The sequence below is a fragment of the Pelecanus crispus genome, chromosome 3, assembly GCF_030463565.1.
Source record: "Pelecanus crispus isolate bPelCri1 chromosome 3, bPelCri1.pri, whole genome shotgun sequence".
Lineage (NCBI taxonomy): Eukaryota > Metazoa > Chordata > Aves > Pelecaniformes > Pelecanidae > Pelecanus > Pelecanus crispus.
Window position 1 is genome coordinate 95247747 of NC_134645.1, and position 17333 is coordinate 95265079.

The 17333-nt window shown below is 41.6% G+C and overlaps 1 protein-coding gene across 1 annotated transcript; it reads right to left on the bottom strand.

Moving 5' to 3' along the window:
- Positions 1 to 2171: 2171 nt before the first annotated feature.
- On the bottom strand, positions 2172 to 14755 carry IRAK1BP1 (interleukin 1 receptor associated kinase 1 binding protein 1). Its single transcript, XM_075708411.1, has 4 exons — positions 14477 to 14755; positions 7774 to 7839; positions 3445 to 3575; positions 2172 to 2442 (listed from the first exon to the last, which is right to left on the bottom strand). The coding sequence occupies exons 1-4, from the start codon at positions 14753 to 14755 to the stop codon at positions 2172 to 2174; spliced, it is 747 nt and encodes a 248-aa protein (XP_075564526.1).
- Between the last annotated feature and the right edge of the window lie 2578 nt (positions 14756 to 17333).

Consider the following 17333-nt stretch of genomic DNA (forward strand, 5'->3'; position numbering starts at 1 on the left):
GGATCCAGTGCTATTGCGGATGCCTTCTTTTAAATTGTGGAGAGTGGCAGTATCTGTATTTAAAATAACAGGAAGTAGCTGAACCGTTCATCTAACAGGAGATGCTTGGTCTAGTCAAACAGAGGAGATTCAAATGGGTACATTTTGCCTTTCAGAACCCCCAAAAGGAGCTGTGTGAGTCAGGCTGGCCTGAAGACTCTCCATGCTCTCTCTTGAAACTGTGCCACTGCACAAAAAGGACCCCTCTCAATCAGTGTGACACTATTACCTCTCTTATTTGGGAGAAGCCTTAGTTCCAGTCCTTGTCTCATTTTAGCCACTGATTGTAATATAAAATGTGCTAACATGCCTGAACTTAGGAGCAGGAACTATGCTATCCCAGATAAGTGTCCTAAGCATTTAAAACTGGGTTCTAACCACTCTAACCACTTATGCGTCTCAAAAATGTACCTTTCATTATGTCAGTCAGCTGGCTACCTTCGGTTACCTTTCTAGTCCATGGGGAGAAAGATTCCTCACCTTAAACATTATTTACCTTGTATAAATTAGCCTTTAAGATATAGATTGCTTTATTCACCCACGACAGGCTAATTCTCCCCACAGATTATTAGAGGAACTGATGGTAACAAGCTCACAAAATCAGATATTGTCTGATTGTCTAGTTGAGATTGTTTATAAATGGTGAGTCATGCCTGTACCTCAAGTTCAAAAGAAGGTCTGTGGATTGCCCTCCCTCAGCCTTTCCTACAGCCTAATAGGCACTTTCCTGAAGAGTTGAGACTGATAAGAAGACGCTTAGACTTGTCCTAACCCTTTCCCAGTTGACAGTTCTAACCCACTCACTGTAGGCTTTCCACATCACGACAAGGCATGTAACTGGGATTGCCCTTTGTGGATTTGTGTCTTCAAGTTGGACATTGTGGTGCCTAAGGCCAGCAACTTGGTGTGTCTTCACCATTTCCCCGACTGCTTCTTTACTGTTCCTGCAGCCTAACTGGGTTAGATAACTGATCCAGCTGAAAAAAATAACAAATAGCTCTGCCAGCAACAGATGAGTGGCAACTACTTCAATAAGAAACAGCACCGATTTTTAAAACATCAATGCCGGTGTAGATCTGGCACGTAATATCTCATGAGATATGTTCAACATTTGTAGAGTACTTTGTCAGTTTGAGAAAGCCACTGTTCTGATGACATAAATTAGGTTAAGGTACATGGAAAATCCCACTGAAATTATCTCTATGTACACTATGTGTTTAAAAACTAATCAGGAGTTTTCAAAAAGTTAACTGTAGTAACTTTAATGATTCTTTTAAGTATCAGTTTGTATTTATTGCTAATTCTGGTGCTTATTCAACTTGAAATATTATTTTCCTCAGGTACATCACCCTGATATGAAAGCCTATTTCAGTGGATATGACGGATCAAAATACATTATGCAGCCATGGTTGAAAAAAATCTATCCTCATGACTGAAGTACTTAAGTGTTTGTACATCCAGACAACATATTTCCTTTTTAAACTTGAGCAAATAGACACCAGCATAAAACTCATGTATATTTTTTCCTATGACGAAATAAAATGTTCCTAAGCATGTTTTTATGTTGAACAATCCATTTCATTAGAAGCGAACACACTGCATGTTCAGTTTACCATGACTTGGAACAGGGATTAATTTCCTTCCAAATTTGGGAGGAAAGGTTTAAATATAGCCAAGTTTCAGCTAGGAGTACCAAAGGTTTTTGCATATCAAATATCTTGCCCTTTTACAGGGGGCAGAGGAAGAAATTGAACAGTTAAGAACAGTACTTTCAGAATTAATTGTAACCTTAATTTTAGGGGTAGAGCTAAATAAAGGCCAACAGGAACTGAAACATTTCTGGGGAGAGCTGTAGTAAGTAAATCCTGCAATACTTTTGACTGCTGTCTTTACAAAAGTATGCATTGTGCTGCTTTCAAATGATGCTTGCAAAGGAAGAGTTAATCTACTTTTTTTGCACCTGGACGAATGTTAAGAAACCTTCTACAGTGGCTCACTACACAACCCACATTCTTAATCTCCTCTCTTAACTCTACTTGCTTGAATAAAGCGCAAAAAAAAAAAAAAAGCCAACAACAAAATCAAGAAAGCATAAAAATTTTATTAAGAAAAAGTGTAGGATTCGAAAGGTTCTAGAGCAACTTGTTTCTTCTGTTTTCTTTTCCCTTTATCTCAAACACAGCAAACACTCTACAAGAAGCATAAGCAGTAGCATTCTGGATTCTTTCCTGCAGAGTCAGTGAATCGGGGGAGTTTGATAGATGACTGTCTATGTGGCCTCCCCATTCTTTTGTTTCTTCTTCTCTTATTAATAAAGGTTTTCCCAATGACTGGCCAAACAGTCGACAGACTTCTTGAGCTTTCCGTCGTGTGTTTCCAACAGCAGCAACACATACTTGACGGCTGAGAGGTAGAAAAAGCAGCACAATAACAAGCAGGGCCAACTGATGTACAAGTATTTTTTTTTAATGCCTCAGCTTTTGTAACTGCATGGATACAAGGCACATCACCTTCCCCCAGGTTCTGGGTGATAGTTTAGGAGTTTGAGGGGGGAGTGTGTGGAGAAAATGTCAGCATCCTTGTCAGCTATGATAAAGCATTTCTAACTCCTATACGCCACAGGCACCGTTGGTGTGCGGTGCAGAGGAAGAGGTCAGCCCTTGCTCCAGGCATTTGGGTGGCCCAGCTGGAAGGCATGTGAGCACCTATTTAATCTCACTGGTCTGATTTCCAGACTCCTGTGTAGATACCTTTGAGATACGCTTCTGACATCTCCAGAACCGTTAGCAGCAGCTAGTTGAGCTTATTTCTTGGACCAGGCATAATTGTTTTCTTTAAAGAGGCAAAACCCAAACAAAGATTAAACTTCCCTCTCCCCCGCCATGGAAGAAGTAGGACTTGGAATAGTCAATGCCCAAAATATCAAGACCGTAAGCTTCAAAGTAGCATGTTTGGATGCTGAGCAAGCACCGTGCATGGTTCTTTTCAGATCATGTCAGCAGCTAAGAGTAATGGGAATTGGCAAGGGTACTTAGAATTATCAACATCTGGTAACACACTTGTACCTTCATGAATAAATAGAAATTAATTCTACATGTGCTGATGTAACCAAAGTCAAATTCTGTTGACCTGATATTCACAGTAGATTATACTTCCAATGGAAATCAGTGGGAAAATATTTTTATTACATTCTGCTTTTGCACAGGGACACTGTAGAAAGAACAAGCTTTACTTCTAGGCTGAACAGCATTAATTTATATTTAAAACAAACACTGAAATATTTGAACATAAATTTTAATAGGCATGAAGGAAAACTATTTGCTCCCATTACAAACAGTGTAAATTATGTATTCATATTAACTGTTATCTGAGGCTGTAAAATCTGTGGCATGAGAGAAAACTTACCGAAGGGTGTCTATGGCTTCTGGTGTATGGTAGAAATGAGGTGGACTGATGGTAACAGAGGTTCCTAACTTTTCAATGAGTAGATTGCAAACATTCTGCATTTTTCCAAAATCGTTGAATATAATACAGACCTGGGAGTGAACACAGACATCACACAAGTAATTTTTTTCACATTTCCCCTATGATTCAACAGTTTTATTTAAATCAGTATAAAGCCAGATATGTACAAACTAACTAAACATACTAGTCCTGTATGTAACTCCAACATTTATTTACTTAGAACACTTCTATATAGCCCTAGAAACTATCACTGGCTTTGCAACAGAAAGAAGTTCACAAAATGGTTTAAAATTGAGGATTAAGAAATGCTCTTTTGTGAGGAAGTACAGCATTCTTGGTATGTAGACAATTTGAAGAATGAATGTGCTCTTTGGGACACATGACTAGATGCATCCTGGTTCTTCCCTTTTTAGATTACTAGATGTTAATTATGCAGAAGCCCAAGCAAAATGATGTGGAAAACATTGTGCAGGAAGGAAAATTACATTTTAATTCCAAGCATTGGGTTCAAGAAACCTAAACTATGAGATTAAACTAAGCCTAGCCCAGTCCATCTTGCAGTGGGCTCAAAACCCCGTGTTGGCTGAACAGACTCACTCCAGTGCCTACAGAGAACTGGGCACTTCAGACTTGGATTAAAAACAATTGAAATATCTAGCTGTCTGTGGCTTTGGCAGTAAGCATTAAATACAGATGCATCACAAATTTGTGTGCTTTTCCAAGTGCTACAAAGCAGGCATCACTACCAGCCCTGGATCCAGAGCCCTACAGCCTTCCTTGTGGGAACGTGCCAGCCAGGCGGCAACTTTCCAGGTGGGAGCCAGCCTTCTTCTGTGGCAGGCACAGCTGCCAGGAGCACAGCAATGATGCTGAGCTGCTACAACATTCAGGAATTGGAAATCCTGGGTCCCAAACTCTTTTTTTAGAACTAAACGCTCATCTTCTCTTCCTAGTATAGTGCCCTCACCACCAAGTCAGGCTCACCTTCTCTCTTATCCCTGACTCTTTCCTTTCTTTTTGCACAGTAATACAGCTACAACAGGAGGGCAAGAAAAAAAAGCTGTGGAAAAGAAAATTCCACTGCCAAGCCCTGTGACATACAGTCACCCCTGTGATTGCTGCAGTCCATGCAGCAATCTATCCCAGTGAAGGTGTATGGTACAGAAATCCAAGTCATGGCATGTCAGCTGTACTGCAGTAGCTTCCCATGTGCGTACCAGAGATTTACCCTGTGGAAAATGAGGCAAGTCAAGGAAGCTGACTCTCTCAGTGAGAGAGGAGGGGGCTACCTCACATACAGGGTAAGGTAAAACACGGATATTGACAATTGTCACACAGTAATTAATGCACGTCTTGTTACCCTTGGTGGGCTCTCAGTGCAGTACATGTACCTCATCCCGGCTTGAATCCTTGCGCTGGCTCAGTAGCTCTTCACATAACTGAGCCAAAAATGGGCTTAGGGCCTTAAAAACTGACCAAGATGGAGTGGCAGGGCAATTCCATCCCCTACAAGGAGAAAGGGTCACACCTGTTGTGCAAAACTGCACCGAGTCTACATCTTAATCTCAGCTGCGCACCCTTCATCCGTAACTTGGGGGTTGGATCACTTTCTGGAAGGTGCAATAGCAATTTGAACAAAGACTGAAGATGAGACTAAATCTAGATTTCTTTCTTTAGTGGGAGTTCTTGCCATATGAGAGGCATACATCCTCTTGTGCTGTCTTGCAAAAAAGCTGTCACAGTCTTATTTTGTGGAAAGTTGCAAGTCTCACTATGAGGACTGTCACAGTGTTTTCCAGATTGCTATCAGTGTTTACACGATCAGGTCCCTCAAGGGGATGAAACAAAAGAATGATCGAACAAAACAACTGTGGGTCTTAAACAAGAGATAAGCTGCTCAGACTGGGGCAGTTCTGGGCACTCAGGAACTTCGTTGTTAGAGAAGCAGCACGTAATCAGGTACCCTCAGGGGCAGAAAACAACTGAGCAATAGCTGTGAATTTTGTTGGGTTTTCCCCCTAAAAATCACAGTTTTCATTTAGAGCTAGATGCAATAAATTCCACTTACCTTTACAGAGGATACCAGAGCACGAAAATGCAAAGCAGCATTTAAATTTTGTCAATAGAATTATGATTAGGGTTAAAAAGTGTGAAAAAGTACTATGAGGGTATGCAAAACCATTATGAACATTTTAAGGTTTGGGTACGGCTGTAAAGGACAAGAAGTTATGGTTTATAAGGAGGCAATATATTAAGAAATGCACAAAACCAACATAATCTTCGTCCTATGAGATCATCATGCAATAAATGAACTGTTATCATTAAGACATTATAGAGATTTGTCATCTCATACACAACTTCATTCTGCCTATTTTCCTTTGTTATAGCATGAATTAAGATTTATCTCCTTACAGTTGAAAGCATATCTTGAATTCTTAATTGTACCTTAAAATAGCTATTTGGGAATTTCTTCAGTCTTCTAAAAACTCTTACAGTAGACAAATGGTAAAAAGAGTTTATAGAATGAAATAATGCACAACTTCCATGATTTTATGTATAACACAAATACAAAGGCAAACTCTTTGGTAAAGAAGTGAGTGTAAGTTAATTTTAAATTCATTTATGTTTCTAAAGCATGCAAAGACACTGGTCAATGGAACTTCATTGGTTTATGAAGCTGCACTAATGATACACACATAAACAGGGGAAGCAAGGAGAAACTGATCTCTGCATAAAGAGCGACCATACTGCTACTTAAGTGTACAGGGCAGCCAAACCAGCAGTACTATGGCTAGACTTTTCAAATTCTGACACCCAGGTCCTAGGCAGCCATACAAACATTTGAACAGCAATTACAGCTGGTCCAGGCTGCCTACAAATGAACACTAAATCCATGTTAATTTGCTTTCCGTGTACAATCTTTGTTGTATAAAAATTAATAGCAGAAGGGAGATGATTGGTTGAGTTACCACTTAAAACTGAAGTAGTAAGCCTAAGCTTGTCTGTAGCCTAAATAATTCAATATAGTTTTACTTATTTTAAAGTACAGCTTATCTAAAAAACATGGTGATTTAAGCTCTCATGATAGTAGGTGTCTACTTTATGAAGTTAAAGTCATTCAGAACATGACACCAGTGCATACCATTTAAGTATCTAAAGACTCACTTTAAAATCCAAATTTTGTTCTCCAAATTCTCAATTATTTCTGTATTTATTGCTGTTATTTAGATGAGAGTATGCCTTAAAGCAAGCAAGCAAACTAAGGAGGCTGAATGCTGTTTTAGGGGATTGTAAACAACAGCTCCATAAAACAGCTATCGTTTTATTGCAGGCTTCCAGGTTTACTTCATAAGAATCTGTAAATTTGCTGGGTAGTGATTAAAGTTTGCTGCTTTAAAAAGATCCACTGACTGAAGACACGTAATTTCCCTCAGTGAATGTTTCCAGCACAGCATTTATTTCTTACTATAGCACGAATGTGCAAAAATATACTCCCCTGAGCTGTTTCTGAAGTAAATGGGATTACTCCCATAATATTTAGCTTTCACACAGCACTTTTTATCTACAGAATTCCACATCAATTACCTAGGAAACAATTAGCTTTGCTTTACTTGCAGCAAGGTGATGACAGAGTCATGTAGAATAGACCAAAGTCCAGGTGCTGTTCAACTGTGGCTTAAACAGATCTAGATTAGGGTTGCCATGCCACTGTTGTCCCCCATCCACTCTTGTCCTCTGCCTTGCATTGCCTCCAGTTCAGGGAGCTAAAATAATGGAAAAAATAAAAGCTAATCTGCAAAAAAAAAAAAAGTTATTAACTGGAGCAGCTTTCTGAACTGCCCTATCCCCTAATCACCTAAGTACAGCTCCTTGCAAGAAGTAGAGGGCAGGAAGGGCTATGGGTGAAGGAGAGTGCACAATTGTGGGTTTGCTTACACTGCCACAGAACAACAACCTTAGAGCCCCAGAACCAAATATTCCCTTCTGTAGCATTGTGTAATATTTCAAAAGCACACATTCATCTGAGAAGAAAATAACTCTTTCTATATTACAGTAGCAGAAATCAAGTTCTGCACACAACAGAAGACTGCAGCTGAACTCTGCTTTAAACTGCAGTCGTTCAATAGTTTCTTTGGACTACGCTCCCTTTACCGTAGAGAACATCTACTCCTTGGTATGAGGAAAGATAGTCTACAAATTTCATTGGTCCTTGCTACATTTCTTCTTCTTCTTTTATTATTATTATTTTTGGTAAGGCTGAATACGTACCTCTGCTTCCATTTGGTAAGTATTTTCTACTCTACTAAAATCCTCTGTTATAGTCATATTTTCTTCCTAAAACAAAGTACAAGAATATAATCTTAAACGACAGAAATTAAGCATCTGTTGGAAATGTATGTACATTGTGTTCTGTAAAAGTTGAAATGTTTTGGCTTATTACTTATGACTTAACAACAGAAATTTGGAATTTTCTAAACAAATCTCTTCAGTTAAGAACTAGCTGGATGTTAAAGACTTCTTGACATTAAATTCTACAGTAGGTCTATGATGTAATTTCACTGCTATTCACTTGAAGAGAACAATTAGGTCTTAGAAGTGACTGCTGGCTAGAAGCTGTGTGTATCAGTGTGTAACTGTAAATTTACCTGGCTGAAAAAGTAGAAGCTTCAACTGTTTTCAGAAAGTTAGTATATGAAAAGTGCTTTTCAGGCCCCAATTTTAAGATATTTCAACAGTAGTGGCTTGTAGCAAGGTGATGTGAACAATGACTGAGCGCTGGTTATTCTGGCAGAATGGTAACCCTTAACAGAGGCTATTCCACCAGTGACACTTCTGCATTAACAACAGCTACATTACTGAACACAATGGCTCCACAGAGCACTAGCAAATCCTGTAAGACTTATAAATAAGCTACTGAACCATCTAAGATACAGAATAATTCCAGCTACATCTGAATATTTGACCAGCTTGCTAGAAGTCTAACAACCCCATTTCTTTCACCCACTTCCCTCTTCGGTAAACAGTTTGGATGAACAGTTTATTGTAAAATTACTGTAGCACAACAAAAAGCACGGTTTACAATTTAATTGTAAATATAACTTTGCATTTAATACCCATGAACCGTAGGGAAGCAGATACTAAGCCTTCCAATTACTGAAAAAGTTTTACCTTCTAAATTGATTTGCATAGGAAAACAATATTTGCTTTCAGTGTTGACACATTTCAAAAGATGCTTTGTGTCAGAATATTTCCTACAGAGGCTCAAATCTTCAAGTTTATCATGCAGCATGCATGCATAAGTTTATATAAATTACATTAATCATGAGAAGCATTGTCCTTTTAAAATATCATATGGAAATTAGATCCATAATTAACATTGCACAGCAGCCTGCAAGAAACAAATTTCGAAATTTCAATTTTATGACTGATTGGCAGTGCTCAAATTTAAGCACAACAGTCCTATTTTTAGATAATCTCTTCTAGTAAGGTCAAGGACGAGGGCCAGTTAATCCCTAAAAAAATATATTTCCCCTTTTGCAATCATAGGTTTGAAGTACTTTGGCAGTGTGGCTGGTTGTGGTTTGCTAAAGAGTGCTGAAGTCAGTCCAGCACCAACAACTCTTTTTATTTACACAATGGAACAAAATTTACTATTTATGATAGAATCCAATTACAATTGTCAAGAAAGGTTTTTTCTAGAGCTCTTACATATCTTATTGAAATAACCACACCAAAAAGCTTTCTTCTACAACTCATATTTTACAGAAATAACTATACTGTAAAGTTTTATTACAGTAAACATAGAAAACGTGCATTTGTTTTTCCTTGTCCCTGCTCCTTAATCCTTTTTAAAAAAACCTCTTTCCTGCTGGATGGATTTAAGTCTTCTCGTTTGGTTTTACACTCGGCAAGGTTCCCGTGTGTTTAGGGATAGTGCCATCCTGTGGCTCCAGGCACTATTGCAAGATCAATGCAAAGGGAGTGAAAGAACATTTTGTGCCATCTATTATAAAATTTCCCTCAGAGCTAATTTTTATCCCACCAGATTTGACAGTAGCTGTATGTATTATTGAAGATAAATGGACAAAATAATTGCTGAAGTCATAACAAGGTGGCCTCCTGTGATACATCTTCTGTTAGATACTTTGGTCCTGTTCAGGAGTGTGTTCAGACAAAGATACGGAAGAGACAGGTAGGTGACGATAGAATTTTAAATTGGAATCAGGACTTCGACTACATCGAAAGAAAAAGACTACTGCTTATGTCTACTGTTCATATTTTGGCTGAGGAACTATCCATTTGATTGCAATAGCCACAGGAAAAAAGTTTTCACTGTGACCCAGGGAAAGCTACACTTCGGATGTGTCCGGTATTCTGGACTTCTGGAATAACTTTCTCCATTTTCTAAATCTGTGGGCCAAGAATCACAGTAGAAAAATTAAATTAATATAATGTTATTGTTATGTGATAACTCAATTACCCCAGAAGCCATTGAACAGTTCTTAACTGAATCGCACCTGCATTCTGCTTATACAGCCTATTTTTTGAGCCAGCAGTGACATAAACCATCACTGTTGCAGGTACTGTAAACACAAGAGACAGTCAATATCCCCTTGAGCTTACAATATCAAGTCTAGAACTGTGCTTTGCCTTATATTTTCCTTCTTTTCAACAGAAAAAAAAAATTTCATATAGCCCTTCCTCCTACCTATCTGCTACTTCTGAACAATTTCTTCTTCACACGACGATCGTGTCCACCCTCACGACACCATTGCTGTTTACAGGAATGACTGCTCCTTTTCCCAGATGATAACAGGGAAAAAACTAAATAAATAATCAGTGAAAGCACACTTCAAAGAGACAGCTATATAACAATACAGTATGAGAAAAGCCTAGCCACAGATAAAGTTATGTGTTCTGCTCCTGGTTACTCAGTTAACAAAACTGTGAGACCGTTTTATGAAATACAAGACCAGTCTCAGTAAGGGATAATATAGTTTGGAAATGTATGCTAATGCACCACTGTGGCAAGCTATGCTGATATGTGTAGTTAGAAATAAAAAAAATCTGGAGACATCTGGAAATGTCTCTTACTTGTACATTTGCACGCATATATCCAATATAACTTTACATTACAAAAAATAAAGATATTTAAACAACCAAAAGAGTTAGCTTCTTCCACCTGAACATAGCATTTTTGTTCTTAGTACTAGAGAAATTGTTAATGAGAGTCTTGATGTATGCTCATGTCTCCTAACAGCCCATCCATCATGGTGTCCCCAGACAGTTAAGGATGACAAGCACCTACAGTCAGCGCGTACCCCAGTTAGGCATCTGGTACCTGTGCTCCGGCCTCTCATCCCCTCACTCTGTCTGTTTTGTTTGGCATCAGACAGACAGAACAACCACCTCAAAATCTATGGTGAAGAAGTTTCTGCTGCTTAATGTCCATTCAAGAAATAACAGAAGTATATGTAACTTATTTTAAGAAAGGTAAAAAGCTGATTTGTACTCAGCAAATATAAGGATACTTTGTGGGTATTTCTTAAAATATGTGGTAGTCTAAAAAAGTTGATGCCTTAATGCAGGTTTCTACCTTTCTTATTCAAGGATATGTTGAAATCGGAAGACTTTGTAACCGAGTAAAACTTTAAAATCTTTCTTTTTAACAGAATGTATGGATGTGCGTCCATAACTGACTCCTAAAACCAGTTTCAAAATATAGAGAATATTGCACATATATCCAAGGATATATCCCAGTACAGACAAACTCTAAGCTGGAGCCCAATGGATATAGTTTGTGAGCTGGTTTGTTTGTTTTGTTAAATAACACATTGACAGGTACAACAAATATTATCACTGTTATTTTTAAACAAGATGGCCAATGACAATTGTTAGATACAACAATTAAAGAAAACAAGTGTCATCTCCACACCACTGCCCAAATAAATCATAGGTGGTAAATATAAAATCAGTTTGCCTCTAGAGAAAGAGAAAAAAATGTTACTTTTGAGCAGCTGGGCTGAGTAAGAGAGATTGGTTTCCCCATTGATTTTACCTTCCCCGCAGCCTTCAAAGCAGATTCTGTGCTCTGAAGTGCTGCATATACTTACAGCACTCTATAAATAAATGCTACTATGTGCATCTATTTCTGATTAAAATCCTGTGTAAATACATATGGAAATTAGGTGCTGCCCCCAGGCATCTGACAAGCTGCTAATGCAAGCTCCTGCTACTGCAAGGGTTATGCACTTCTGATCTCACAGACTTCCTATGATAGCAATGACAGGGATTAAGGAAATTGTTCTATGGATTAATTAAAAATAAATATATAGAATAGCCAGCTGATTTCTAAAGAGGCCTTAGATAAGCTTGCAACAACTAGAACTCTATGGAGATTGTGCAGAGATATTAATTTTATAGTGGTCTAGAATGGTATTAACTACAAGTGATGTTAGCAAATGCAGTTAAGAACAAATTGCCAGCAGTGAGAGTTGTTAGTAGAAAAGCTACAAGGCAAATAAAAGCTCCAGCAGTGGAGTGATTTAAAATTGGATAGAACAAAGCACTAAAAATTATACCGCAGGGAACTACCATGAAAAAAAAAAAACCTTCATGTTGTTTTTCTCAGAGTTCCCTAGAGCTAACACTTTGCTAACACTGAGAAACCAACAACTTAAGCAACATTTCATAGTCCCTCAAGTAAGTAGAAGAACTAACATTTCCATTCTCCAATGCATGGCATCTCTGAAACAGCAAGATTGCTGTAAAATTACTATAACTATAGTAAGACAATGAATGTTCTCACGTTGTAAAGACAGTCCACTCTCCACCTCAGTTACACCACCACTGCTTACCTGCTCCCATTACATTTGTGAATCTGACTGCATATATCCAAACACAACCATTTGTTTCTCCAGGTCATACTTCATTTTGCAATTATTTTTTCTAGCCTGGAGTAGTGTGCACAGCCCCTCTAAAGCATGCTCACTTGTTTAACATCCTGCCTACTCCTTTTGTGTGCCATCTGCCATGTGTCGAATGCTCCATGCTATCCTAATTCAATCAGGCTCATGTCAAAACTGTAAGGCAGTTATTCAGATTCACTGTAGGGTAAATATCTGCAACTATCTTTTCTAATCTAGCCACACGCTGAAGAGCTATTTAATTGCAGCCAGGATGAAAATACCCCATGATCTGATAGCTCACCATGGAGATGGGTACAAAGCTTATTGTTTTCTCTACTAATAAAAATGAATGCCTTGTCTTCTCCCGTTCCTCTTAAAATCCACCAGACTTTAAACTCCTATTAACTCACTTAATAGAAACTGAAGGCATTCAACCTGTAGTCCCATACAAAAATGCACTGTTTCTGACTGAACAAGTCATTCTGATAGCAACGGAATCGTGCTCCCTGTGACAGACACGCACCCAGCCATGTGTTCGGGAAAAACATAGGGAGCAGGATCATGTATCTAGCCCACAGCAGCCTCCACATCTCCCTGCCATCTAGTCCCATAGCCTCAATATGAGTTTTTTCTAAATCAGGGGTTAAGGGGTCTTTTTTTATTCCCTCCTTTGTTGCTGAACAAATGCTTTATTTAGCTACTAGAGAAACAGAGACAGCATCACTATCAGTTTTAAAAGAGAACAGTAAAACCTATTTTGCTGGGGAAAAAAGAAGTTGGAGCCAGCACTTATCTTCAAATGCATGCAGCATTTGAGATGTGGGCACACCATTTCACTGTAAGCACATCACTGTTTAGGCCGAGTAACTTACTCTCTTACTTTGCATTTACTAATACTGAATTGCACTGTGACATCATGCAGTTATCATGAAACCCTTCTGCAATTCTTTCTTTTTTACTACATTGAATAATCTGGTATTCATAGCAAACTCGGTCATCTCCCTTTTCCCCAGCTCATCTGTGAATACACTAACAAGGCACAAACTTCCTGGGGAACTTCAATAGTAAGCACCTTTCAAAGGCAACCACTTATTCCATCAAAGATCAGCTTGGTTTTGTTTTTAAGAATCCTAGGCATGGAACACTGTCCAGAACTCTTTTATAAAATTCAAAAACATCAGCAGCACAGCTGCTAGGACAAATATCACCCTTACGGAGTATTACAGCATGGACAAAGTTTTAAAGGCAAGACTATGCTTTTCTCATTGTCATACAATGACTTCTTGGGGCCAAAAAACTTATTACGATAAAGGAACTTTCTGAGTCCACAAGGGGCTTCTGTCACTTCAGCTGTTTTGATCACATCTCATGTTTTTTCATACCTCTCTACTTAAGTGGAACAAGAAAAAGAGGAAAAAGCTCTGTCAGCATCTGTCGCTAAGATATGGTAATCACATAGTTGTACTGACACACACGCGTGTAGGTTATGTTGCTGTGTACCCCTTTATCAGTTTCATCCGTATGCACGGGAGGATGCTCTATTACATGTACAGATGAAACAGTCGAAGCAGGGTGATTTTCACATGCAGAACAAGCAACCTGTTGGAGAGCCCGAGTAGCGACATTCCACCTTTTCTGCGGAGCCTGGCAAAGCTGCAACCTCCCAAAGACAGGCAGGCTTTCACAGCAGTGCCCCAGCGGCCGGTGCGTTCCCGAGGCAGCGGGCCGACAGCTCCAAAGCCCCTTACTCCTCTGCTTCCCGCCGGCCAGGCCCACGCCGGCCCCCCGGGGCCGGGGCTCCTCAGCGGGCGCCTTCCCGGCGGGGCTGCCCCAGCCCAGCCGGCCCTGAAGGCACCTCACCCCGCAGGCTGCCCAGCGGGGTACGGGAGGCCGCGGGAGGTACCGGTTGGACCCCGCAGCTGAGGGGAACCGCGCCGCCCGCCCCTCCCCTCCCCTCGCCTTCCCCCGCCGGAACCGCCCGCCCCCCGGAGCCCGGCGCCACCGAGGGCCCCCCGCTCCGCCCCGGGCGCTGCAGGAGGCGGAGGCCGGGCGGCGGCTCTCACCGGGACGCCGCGCTGCCGGGCGCTCTGGGCGATGTACTCCAGCCGGCGGGCCACGCTGCTCCGCGCCGCCCCGGCCGCCTCTTTCCGGCTGCCCAGCCGCAGCGACACCCGCGCCCGGTCCGGGCCGGCGCTCAGCTCCGCGCTGCCGCTCACATGCACCTCCCGCCCGGGCGGCGCCGGGGGACCGCCGCGTCCCGCCGGGGCCGGGGTCGAGGTCGGGGCCTGGGCCGGGACGAGCTCGGCGAAGAGGCGGGCGGGGGGCGGCGCGGGCAGCGCCATGGCGGCGGGCCCCTCACGCCACCATGGCAACCAACGCCGGCGCGCCCGCGGCGCCCACGTGACACCCTCCCTTCCGCTCCCCACAGACCGAGGCCCCTGCCCGCCATGGCCGGTACCGAGGCGGAAGTTCCTCCGCCTCCCGCTGAGGGGCGTCCGCCATGACAGTTACCGAGGCAGGGCGCCGACGGCGGTTGCGGACGGCGGTTGAGGCGGGCGGCCGTGCCGCAGCCGTTAGGAAGGCTGTGGCGGGGGAGGTGTAGGTGCGCATCCTCTGAGGAAAAGCTGGCCCGCTTCTGACATTTTTGACTTATTGTCATGTTTTTCCAGCATATCGAGGTCTGGGGCAACCTGAGAGTGTGAGGAGGAGCGCGGGAGAAAGGGCTGGAGTTGCTGCCTGTGGAGGGAAGACTGGGTTTTGTTGGGCCGCAGCGTGGCCTCTGCTGGTGGCAGGGCCTAGGCAGGGGTGATTAAAAACGACTCTAGCGTCAGTGCTGCTGGTTCTCCATGCGGGGGGCTTGCAGCATACGCCTTGGCTTTGCTAATGTCTGCTGGCCGAGTGCTGCTAATGCCGCCCTCTCAGGAAAGGCAGAGGGGTGGAGTTTTGCTTCTCAGAGAATCACAGAATGCTTGAGGTAGGAGACCTCTTGAGAGGGGGTCCAGCCCCTGGCCCAAGCAGGGTCAGCCAGAGCAGGTTGCCCAGCACCATGTCCAGTTGCATTTTGAGTATTTCAAAGCATGTGGACTCCAAAACCTCTCTGGGCAACCCACACCAGTGTTTGACCATGCTCACAGTAAAACTGTTTTGTTATGTTCACATGCAGTTTCGTGTTTTTTAATCTGCATCCGTTGTGCCCTGTCCTGTCCTGTCACTGGGCACCACTGAGAAGAGCCTGGGTCCCTTGTCTTCCTTCCTTCTCATCAGGCATTTATACACATTGATAAGATACCCCTGAGCCTTCTCCAGGCTGAGCAGTCCCAGCTCTTTCAGCCCTTCTGCATAGGAGAGGTGCTCCAGTCCATCATCTTCATGGCCTTTTGTTGGACTCTCTCCAGTATGTCCATATCTCCCTTGTGCTGGGGAGCCCAGGACAAGACCCAGCGCTCCAGATGTGTCTCACCAATGCTGAGCACAGGGGAAGGGTCACCTCCCTTGACCTGCTGGCAATGCTTCTCCTAATCTAGCCCAGGATGCTGTTGGCCTGCTTTGCCGTGTGGATGCGTGATCTGCTTGTTGCCCACCAGGACCTCCAAGTCCTTTTCTGCTTTCCAGTCAGTCAGGCCCCAGCGTGCAGTGGTGCACGGCGTTGTTCCTCCCCAGACGCAGGATTTGGCGTTTCTCCTTGCTGAACTTCGTGAGATGCCTCTCAGCTCAGTTCTCCAGCCTGTCCGAGTGACTGAAATGACTAGCTCTGTATGTCTGGTCTTGTTTGTATGAGGATTTTTGGGAAGGACTCTGGGTATGTCTTTACTGTTCACATTTGTGGTACATTGTGTTTTGATTACCTGAAATCTGGAATCTGGCACAGAGGCTGAAAGCTGACGATACTGTATGTTTATACAAGGTCTTGGAGCCTTCAGCATTCACTTTGCAAATGTTGGAAAGTCTGCGTAACACGGTACAGATACATATTGCTATACTTTCTTTGTAGATAAAAACATGACATGTAAAGACATCAAGACCTGGTTTTACAAGTCAGATGCAGATTCCTTGGAGGTGGCAGGAAAGAGAAATATTAAGGGAGCTGAATCCCTGTCTTTTTTCCCCTCATTAATATGCTTGGTGCGGTGTGTGCTTCATGTCCCATCATTAAGGAGATGCTGTACAAACTTCCTTTCCCATCATTAATATCACATCTGCCTTAAGAATTATCAATGACTTTTGCATGCCTCATGACTTTTTGAGTCTTCTACCTTTGAATCTAGTTTTCTCTCCAGATTTGCTGAACACTTAAAGCTTCAAATGAAATGGATTGAACCTGTTAGGTATTCATTACCTCTGGAGATGACACTCCATGTTTCTCAGCATGAATAACCAAAAGTAGAGACACCTAAAATTTTGAGTGTAACTGACTTTGATCAAAGTTATACGACAAGGAAGAAACTTGTAACAGAATCCAGAAATATTGGTGCCTAGTCACTTAATGTAAATCAATTCAAGAGCTTACATGAATAAATTCTGAGCACTGCTGACTTTAAGAAATAAAATATAAAAGGAAAATGAGTACAGAGGAAATTATAAATATATATTCCCCAGAAATAAATTATTTCATTAAACAGGGAGTTAAAAATGCTTTTGAAAGTAGTCTGTCACAGTAGTACTTTCTTCTTTTTTTTTGTTTAGCCAAGATGGTTGCAGAGGATTTATGTAAATATGTAACAGTATCAATGGACACAGTCTGAGTATTGAATGCTGCTTATCAAGAGGTCATCAATAAAGCTTTTAAAGAAGTGCTGGATAATGTAATGGAGCCAAATTATGTACTCTCCAGGTTGGTTTTGTGTGTTCAAGACTATTTTGATTTAACCGTTGATTAAAAGTGATTTGCCTTTTTATGAAAGACAGCCTGTATCAGACAAA